We start from the raw sequence: 9,892 nt of genomic DNA, 5'->3' as shown, positions 1-9,892 counted from the left end.
CCGAAGTAGCAAGAGATGGGAAATGCTCGTTATTGGCATATTATACGGGTATTACGAGTTACCTTTGTGTTCAAGTCTATTTTTTCTATTTTTCTTTTATAGCATTCACGCCCCCCTTTTTGTTTTGACACCGTCGCGTTCGCGGACACTATTTCGGCTCCGACACGCCGACGTTGAAGGCGGTTTGAGGGGAGGGAATTCGCAGCGCAGCAGAGATTGGGAAGAGCAGATAGTACGAGTAGCAGATAGGCAGCAAAGAGAAGAGGGATTATAGCTCATTGCGGGGAGATAATGGGAGAGGGGGGGCGCGAGCTGGTTCCCATTAGAGGCAATTCGTTCGAAGGCAAAATGCCGTTGCTGCATGGATGTTCCATGTTTGACTCCCCCCTAACTAACTGTATAATACGTAGTAGTGCGAGTATATGAGTATACAGCATACGCGTTGCCCATTGTATTTAGTTTGATGGGCTACAGGGACCATCCCAGCTAGAAGTAGAGCGAGGGCCAAGAGAAGCATGGGAAAGCCGTCATCCGTGAAACACGCGTTTTCGAAGGCCGAAGAAGCAATGGAAGCTGAAAAATAAATGTTTTCCCCCACACCCCCTGAGTTTCATCATCGTGGCCGAAATCTCTTTGATTCCGCCCCCCCCCGTTGTTTCCGCTCGGGCTTTTGTCTTGTCACACACGCCCCCCTTGTTCTTGTTCTTCTTATTCTTCCCCCTTGTCACGGCTTTTTGCTTTTGTTGTTAAAGGTGTGATTACTGTACGAGTATCTGGCGATTTGGATTGAACGAGGTCATGTCCCTCCGAACGGGGCTCAGCCTTAAGGGGGGCCAAATGACATTCCCTATTTTTTTTTTTTTTTTGCTTTTGTTCCGTGACAGCGACAAAGGGGTGGTGATTGTGATGACAAGTACGAGATGGCCACAACTTCGTACGCAGCTCGTTCCTCGTCAAATACGAAGTTCCATACGAGATGATATTAAAAGCAACGAGCTGAGCTGAGAAAAGAAAAAAAAGTGAGGCTTTGGGCTTGGCGTGTTTTACCGCCACGGGGCAAAAAAAAAAAAAACCCCCCGGTAGCCCAGCGCATTTCAGTTCAGATTCATGCATGCCATCAATTCCTTGAGCCGCTGCGCGACAACACTGGAAGCCAATCTCCATGGATTGATTGGCATTGATGGCTGATTTTTTTTGACAAGTTGGCAGCTGCCGGGCACAAGTACTGCTCTGCAAAAGGTACTTGCTCGGTGTCGAAGCTGCTTGTACCTTTTTGTTTTCCTTGTCCGTTATATCCTTTCTACGCACACCCTCTCTCTCTTACTGTGTACCCGTACCCATTAGTACTACTATGCCTCGGATGCTCAGCATAAGTTTTGACCAAGCCAAGACATAATCTTTTATTATTGTTATTATTTTTAATATCATTATTATTTTTTATGCTCTCATTCATTCATTCGTTCATTTTATTTTGCGTCCTTCACATGCTCTGTACTTTTTTCTCATACGAGTAATTCCTCGGAGCAAGACGCAATGCACGGTAGATCCCCCTCACATCAACATCTCAAATCCCAAAAAATCAACACAGCCAAACTTTCCCCCGCTCTCCCTCCGGCGCCGTTTAGCACCTCTTCTAGTCAAACAGATCTAAACTGCCTCGAGTAATGCTTTTCAAATCGTGGCCATTCATTCTTTATCTATCTCTTCTTTTTTTTTTACTTTTCCTCTCCCCAACTCATTCCAATATAGTACAGATACTATGCGTAGATTAGACAAAGATACGAGAAGAAAACAGCTCGCCATCTCTTCTCCCGGCACTATTCGTACAACACAAACGTTTCGGCCGGCGCCAGTGAAAAGCCACGGAACAACCAAGGAATTGGAGAAAAGAATGCCCACGACAAGGCGGACCGCGACAAATGTTAATGCAAAGATACACACATACACACCCGGTCCGGGGCTAGCAAATTGGCTTTTCTTCTTCTTCTCTGCTTCCCTTCGGCGTATTACAGAAGAGCGACGGGGGCTTTAGTCCAGGAATCCTTTCTGGTTTTTCGATGGTGAGGCGTTGACATCACTTGTTTATGCGACCTGGCCTGGCCTTGCTTGGTTTCGTTTCTTTCATGCAACAAAGCAAAAAGGTAACCAAGTGCTTACATGTCACGGTCCCGTCCAGGCAGCTTAGCCGTCTCGTCCTCAAACTCTCCCCATGCCCGGGAATCTCGCCTCGGATCTCTTCATGTTTTCTGTTACATTTGACGTTCGGTCAAAAAGGTTACTTTCCACGATGATTCTCAGCTGCTGTGTCTCCAACAAATGCCCGAAATGGCAACGAAAATCTTAATCTCCAAAAAAAAAAAAAACACAAAATACAGAGACACAACAAGCAATTAGCAAGTCTAGATTACTAATGACAAAGGAGAGGCAACGTCACGTTTTAACCTGCCAATTCACCCTCTAAACTTCCACCTCATTCCCCCACCTTGTGCAAAACTCACTTATATTCAAACTCTCCGCTAGAGCCGCACAGCTCTGTTTCGGAACAGCTCCCCTTAGCCCAACGAGGCAATAACCGAATGAACCGGCTCAAAGTAGCAGCAGTGCTAAGCTGGAGCTGTTAGCCATCGCCCGAGGTACCTTTTCCCTCTTTCTCCCTTGCAACGATTATGCAGTGATGATGTATCCATGTATTTTTTCCCTTTTCTTTTTCTCTTTTCTCTCGACACACGCCCCCTTCTCCATTCCCCTCCTTTACTCTCTCTCTCTCTCTTTCTCTCTCGTTCTCCTCTTTACCTAGCCCTCTTTTTATCCCACTCAAAAATCATTAATAAAACAAACAAAAGTCACTGCCGATCTTTTCCCATTTTCTCCTTCCCCCAGGTTCATCCCAAGATTCCGCGATTAGCTTACTTACTAGGTACCTGTAAGTAATCTGCCAACATGAAACGTGCATCTGCCCATCAAGTATGTACATGCTAGTAGCCTATCAAATAGTATCGCACAATCCAAAAGTCCGCCCCCCATTGTCAATCGCCAATCCTCCGTTTCTGCCTATCAATCCGCAAAAACAAAGTTGCAGGATGCTGTAGATTGATTGTCAGTCACGGGGGGGCACATTGCAGTACCTAAACTCACACGTCATGGTTCCATCTCGATGGCAAAATTAACACGCACGAGTAAACGAGGCGAAACATGTTGATGCCGAAAATACCAACACCAAAAGTCCCCCCCTGTTACATAGCAGGTAGCAACAACAACAATGCCCAAACTAGCACAGCCTCCATGTATCAAAAAAAAAAAAAAAAAAAGCAAAAAGAGGATAACATAACATAATAGCAATAAGAAGAAGAAGAGAAAGCACAACCCTCTCTTTTCTCATCTTTTTGCATTAATCCTGCAACGCAATGACGCCATTCCTCCTTTTCTCTTCAGCCCTTTTGGCCAAGGGAGCCTAGAGCACAAGCCACCTCTTGTCTTGTCATGACACCAGCTGCACGCCATTCGCAGCACAGCTCGCGCCTCCTTGTCTCCGGGCTTCTCTTTAGCATTATTAATGTTATTAATGTCAACACCGAGTTTCTGAGTCATTGGTTTGGCGGTAGACGCACAGTGGTTGTCGGATTTAGGTGCCAGCCACGTTACTACCAGGCCTTTCGGTTTCCAGTAATAACGTGAATGCTTAGCGGAATGACAACCAATGCAGCACCACCTCAAGCAAAAACGTTTCGTCGGCGCAGAAAACTCAAAATCATTCGATCCCAAGCTCCCTAATCACATCATCCTCTGTTCTCCATAATTGACAAGAATCTCGCCTTTTGAAAATTGGGAAAAACACGTATGACTATTTCGGGGGACAACATGTCGTTTCACCTTGTCTTACTATGATTACGCGGGCTCAAAATTGCTCTGCCTTACCACCTACTGTGGACATGATCATCTATTGCTCCGTGAGGCGCTGAGCTGAGTCTGATATAGAATACATGGAATACAAAAGTCCACTTTGGCTGGTACTTTATCAGCCAAGGTAATTAGGTATCCGCATAAATGTCGTCGTCATCATCATAAAATAGAGGAAACGGCAAAGTGTCACCATACAATTTGATACATGCACAAGCCATCAACAACAAGTCTGCGACATGAAGCAGGTCCACAAATTCCCTATATATCATCATATGCTATTCGTATTCATCTCACAAATGCGCCTTGATCCGCCGTTTCATGCAATGGCAGCAACAACGCACGTGCTGCTGCTCCGTCCCAAAAATAACAACCTAGCTCAAACATGTCGCCAATCAAACAAGTCATGAAATGCCCTCATAATCATCCTCTCTTGCCCAACCAAACCACCCCCTGTCCGTCTTGTACTGTGCTCTCACCCCTTTGCCCATGCATCATCAGACCGACCTTCCCGATGTGCCAAGAAAAAAAAACAACGGATTTCGCAACGCCGACGCTAAAAGGCAAAGAAAAGAAAAAACACAAGACAGTATGCATCATCGTTGATGAACAGATCCATTTTCACACCTAATCCCTGATGCTCTCTCCACATGTATCATTTGTTTGTACAAGCCCGATTGTTTCTCTCCTGACCAGTAATGTGACTCTCATCTTATTTGGAGACATGAATAAGAAAAAAAAAAGAAAAGAAACACAGACTCAAGAGAGAAAGAAAAGGGGGGGAAACCACCAGTACAGGGTGCCAATACATAATTTATCGCAGACGCATAAAATGAAAAGAGACAGAAGAAAAATAGAGAAAACTGAAAAAAAAAAAAAGCCAGTGTCATTTGCCTTTGCCCATTCCGTCTATGTTATGCCTTTCATGTGTGTCCTTCCTTATGCAATGCTTTGCTTGTTAAATACCAGATAACGGTGTGGTATATGCATTCCCTTGGACACTGTAGTCCCTGCATCCCATCATAAAACCAAGAAAAGAGAAAAAGAGAAAGGGGACGAAAAGAGAAATACAGGTTGTACTCGTTCCCACACGTCGATAGTGGGTGGGTATTTGGTTTCGCTTTTGGTTCCGTGCGCCATACTGAACATGAAGAAAAGGAAAACCAAAACAGAAAAAAAAGAAAAAAAAAAGTAACGACAAGGAAGCGCCTGGCTTTGTATAAAAAGTAAGTCGTCCAAAGATGCCGCTGTTTAAGTAACAAGTTCATAAAACAAGCATCAGCCAGGTAGGGGCCAGCCTTGCCCTGATGGGAATGAGAAGAAGCGGGAAAATCGTGTCCAAGAAATCTCAGCATGCCGAGTGCGCCAGCACAGAGGTGAGCGTTGATTATGTGCAAGGGACAGATGGAAGCGGGGATTTTCTTTTAGCAGGCCCTTGAACGGCATGTCTAAAAGTAGCTTGTTGTCGTCAAAGGCTATCGTATGTGCCGTGTATCAATCATGTCGGCGGATATGGTGAAGGCGCTTCAGTTGTGCAGTTGCTCTCAAAGCTGCGCTTCTCCACACTGCTTTTCTCCATGGTGCCCCGAGGGCTTGAGTTGCTGTTTCGCAGAAATCCTATGCTGTTCAGGAGATTGAGTTTGCTGCCTCCGTCTGGGGCGGCGCGGGGGATATCGATAAATTTCTTTTCAATATCATCAACTTCAATTTTGCAGAAGAGGCGGGAGAACAGGTATTGCTCTCCAGCGTGGTTGAGAAGCGGCAGTGTGCGATATCCGCGCTTGAGATTGATAAGCTTGGCAGTGTAGCTAGCCATCGCGGGTTTCTCCTTGGTGCTGTTGCTGTGGTTTTCGCCGTCGCCAGCCAACCTGACGGACCAGCGAACAAAGATCAGCTCTGGGTGCTTGGTCGTAACCTTGAACTTGAAACGGCCGTTGCTGAACATTGGGTTGAAGCCATTCTCACGAATTACTTCGGTATGGCGTAGCAGAGGCGAGTCAGGCTCATGGCTCAGCTCAAAGTCTTTGTCCTTCTTATTGCGCTTGTCGTTTGCGTGAAAGATGTCGACGTCGACGTAAAAATCCATCGACTTGTTTGCAGCCAGATTGGCAGGCCGCATCAACTGTTGGGCAGAGATGACGTCAATGTTGAAGGACACAACAGACCGTTCCTTTTTGCCCTGGGCAAGAGCTTCGTTGACGGCTTCGTCGTACGGGAGAACTTGGATGTCGCGAAGCTCGTCGGGTTTGAGTACGTATCCAGATGAATCTGTCCCACCCTCAAACATGGCTCGGTTGACCTGCATGCCCATGTCAAAGGTTTGCCAGTTCAAGGCGGCCATCTGAACACCGCGGCGCCAGTACGAAAGCGGGTCGAAATTGCTAGAGTTCAATCGTGAGCCGTCTGGGTACACGCGCATAAGATATCGCATGTTGTGAATGTTCAGCTGCATCTTCTCCTCCTTGGTCCGGGAATTCTTGGCAAAGCTGGTCTCCATAAAGGAGAAGATGTGGTTGAACTTCTTGGCCGCCGGGGCATCGAAGCCGGAAAATTTCAGGCCGGCACAGTACACTCCCAGCTTGCCCAGTACCGGGACAATGTTGTTGGAACCCTTGAATGAGCCGGGATCGCTTCCGCTGTCGGAGTCGCTATTGCTTGCATGAGGCACTTGCACCTCGCCTTCGGCGATGGTGTTGACCCGGCCTTTGCCGCTAAGCTTGCGAGCAGAATTGCTAGGAATAAGCATAGGGCTTTGAGGGAGCGATTGAGACGTGGAAATGCTGGTGGCATCGCTGGATGGCCTTCCAAATGCGGCACTGAGGCTGCTTCCCCGTTTCCTGGTACTCAAGATATCGCCGCTGGTGGGTTCTTCCTTGGCCATCCGGGGTTGCTTGACCTTGATAAGGATGCGCTCCATTAACTCCGAAGGGGAAGGCAGCTTGGACGAGTCTGGATCCAACGGCTCCGTGACAAGCCGCTCGCCAAAGGTATCCGTCATGAGCTTGGCCATAATGGCTTGCTGTTCAGGGTTGCAGTGGACCTCTAGGGAAATCCAGAGTGGAAACTTGGACTTGACAAAGGCGTATTTCCCGATGGTGACCATGACCTCCTCGAAGCTAATAGCGCTAGTGAGCGTGCGGCCGTGGACCACCAAGGGATTGCCGTCGGCACCATCCCAGCAGTCGACCTCGACGCAGCGGCAACCTCTCACAAGAGCAGCGATGTACCCTTCGATGCTAGATTGGCCGGCGACCTGCCTTCCAAGGAGGTAAGTGTTGTGTGAGCTGGAGATGAAGTACTCGTTCATGGGTCGATCGAGTGTGAATTCTTGCTGTTCATCTATAGTTGGGAGGTTTTGCCGAGAGCTCAGGAACCCAATGAATGCGGTCTCCGACATGAAGCTGAGCTCTTCAGGCTTGACTTCGGTACCTGCGTCGTCGTTTCTATGCTTGCGGATGTAGTATTTGAAGATACTCTCCCAGGCGGCCCGGTTTGTCACGTCCTCCTTTTGATCTTCTTTAAGAAATTTGAGGAATTCGTCCAAGGTGAGCCCGTCTTCAGGCTTTGCTGCTAAGCTTTGCATGAGCTGGTGAACATCCCGTCTCTGCCTCATGAGGCGAACGAATTCGAGGAACTCGGAAAAGTTGAGCTTCTCATTCCGCCGAGCATCAGCGAGCCGGAAATTGGACTGGACGGTCGCCTGGGAGCTGTAGATGTGTAAGTTTTGGCACACTCGCCTAACGCCATTGATATCAAGCTCTTCTTGGTCTTCGGAATTGTGCTTTTGCATCTCTGATTGCCAGTACTGGGCAATTGCCCTCTCGTTAAAAGTCATCAAGGAAGTCATGACCTCCTGGCGGTGCTTCAACATGTCAAATAGGAATGTGGTCCAAATCTTGTAAATTTCGACATTGTCCGCGATGAGGTGAAGGAACTTTTTCTTGGACTTGTCCGGAACGACATATGAAATGGAGAATAGTTTCTGACGTTCGTCAACATCTGTAATGCCAAGGTCACGAGCGTACTGCTGAATGTCTGATTCGGTCCGAATCTCCTTGATCTCGTCGACATGGAGAAACTTGTGGGGACGGGCGCGATCCCACAAAAGCTTGTTTGTGTCTTGATCATAGGCAAGTAACACGAGTTTGGAGCGGTTCTTCTTGGAGATCTTTTTGAGCCAAGTTCCCTGTTGCAGCTGCAATGGAATTACGGGGCCAACCATTGTGTTTGAGCTGCTGTTGATGGAACAAGTCGTGCTGTTAGTCGGTGAGTCCCGGGTGCCACCGAGGTAGGGCAACGAGATGTAGGAGCCTCGATCATCGTCCATATCAGACTCGGAATCGGTGTTGATGATGCCATGCTCGGGGGCTGTCGCATTGCTGTCGCTACGCATCCGCAGCAAGCAGGGACCAACGCTGGTTTCGCGGCTCGAAGGAGCGGCCGAGGATTGGCGCCTTCTGTTGGAGAGTCTCGATGCTCGGCTGGATAGGCGTCGTATGATACTCCTAGAAGCAGCGGGGACGGCGTTGCCTGTGTTGTACAGAGTCGTGGCTGATGTTGTGGAAATAGGAGTTACGAAGGAGCTGCTGAAGACAGCCTCGGAGGCAGTGCTTGGACTCCCAGTCCAGCTCTGCCCGAGCGAATTGAGGCTGGTCTTTCGGGAGATGGATTCGGGAAGGATGGATTCGGGTAGCTGAAACCCTGAGGGGACTGAGTCCTCATACTGAGGTCGCATAGACTCCGGCGAGGCCTGGATGGAGGAATTGGAGGTGAGAATGGTAGGTTCTGGAGACATGATTGGTGAGCCGTGCTGAGAATTTGAGGCTCTGGAAGACGCGCTGACTGCGGACTGGGGAGCCATGGCGTGACGTTGCGCGTTGAAGTTTGTCTGGACGTGACCAGGGCTTGGACGCTGGGGGTTGTTGGATTGTGAGGGCATGGTGTTGCTGGGGCCCAATGCTAGAGGCGTAGAAGAATGAATTGAGTCTGTGTTGCTGCTAGTCATATCCAAATTGTATGTAAGTGAAGAGCAGGCTCATTGCAGAGGCAAGCCTCGAGGTTTCAGTAGGCGGATTGACCCTTATAAGTCTCGAGCTGTATGCATATTGTAGTATCAAATCTGGGGTGAACGGGATGCGGGGGGCGCGAGTGGTCGAACTACTAATAGTCGATCCGCAGGGGGCTGCGGATGGCCGTGGAGCTGGTGCCAGGGGTTAAGGAGGTAGTATGGGCAATGTACAAGTGAAGTTGTAGCTCGAGGGCAGAGGCGTCCAAGGTAGGCGAATTGGCGTCCTACTCACAGGTCCCGCGTTTGGAGTTGCTGCAGACGCTCGTTCTGTGGGCCGTCAAGGGGTGGCTTGATCGCTCAAAATCGCTGCTAGGGAACGATGATCAAACCCGGTCGAGCGATGCCAGGCCGCGACGGGTGGTGAGGTGGCAGAAGCGTGGCCGTATGCAGGTGGCTCTTTTAGGGTATATGGCCCCAAGCCAAATGTCTTGGAGACGCTGCACGAAGGACGGGCTCAGCGCGCGAAGCTGCGAGGCAACTGTATGATGCGACACAGCCTGCCGGTTCTTGGGGGGGAAGTCGGCTATTCTTGCTGGATGTAGGCCGAACGAAAAGTGGGCGACGCTCGATGACGATTGTTGCTTGAGTATTGGTGAGGAGGTCGTTGGAGTAATGCAGAGCAGAGCCGCCGACAGGTAGCGAGGATGAGAATGAGGACGAGGACGAGGACGAGGACGAGTTAAATAGGAAGCGAGCTTTGGAGTGACAAGCTGCAAAGAAAAAGAGAGAGAAAAAGAGGCCTGTTTGTAACGGAGCCGCAAAGAGGCAGATCGAGGGCCGGATGTAACACTCGGTGGCAAAGGCGTCCTGAAGGGTTTCGTGCGATGTCCGGGTGAATGATGACCCAATCGAGAGGCGTAACGATGGGTTTGCCTGTACACAATGGCCTGAGGACGAGAGTTGGAGTAGAACGCTTGCAATATCTGG

General features: G+C 49.0%; 1 protein-coding gene across 1 annotated transcript; it reads right to left on the bottom strand.

Annotated features, from left to right (window-relative positions):
- Positions 1-5,395: 5,395 nt before the first annotated feature.
- Positions 5,396-8,836, bottom strand: Triagg1_4414 (uncharacterized protein; the record flags this gene model as incomplete). The annotated part of the gene is made up of 1 exon (XM_062898815.1): positions 5,396-8,836. One exon carries the CDS (start codon positions 8,834-8,836, stop codon positions 5,396-5,398), a length of 3,441 nt encoding a protein of 1,146 aa, XP_062756431.1.
- Positions 8,837-9,892: the final 1,056 nt, after the last annotated feature.

The sequence above is a fragment of the Trichoderma aggressivum genome, assembly GCF_033847375.1.
Source record: "Trichoderma aggressivum f. europaeum strain CBS 100526 chromosome Unknown scaffold_014, whole genome shotgun sequence".
NCBI classification, from domain to species: domain Eukaryota; kingdom Fungi; phylum Ascomycota; class Sordariomycetes; order Hypocreales; family Hypocreaceae; genus Trichoderma; species Trichoderma aggressivum.
The sequence above is the reverse complement of the archived record's forward strand: the minus strand, read 5'-3'. Positions and strand labels throughout refer to the sequence as shown.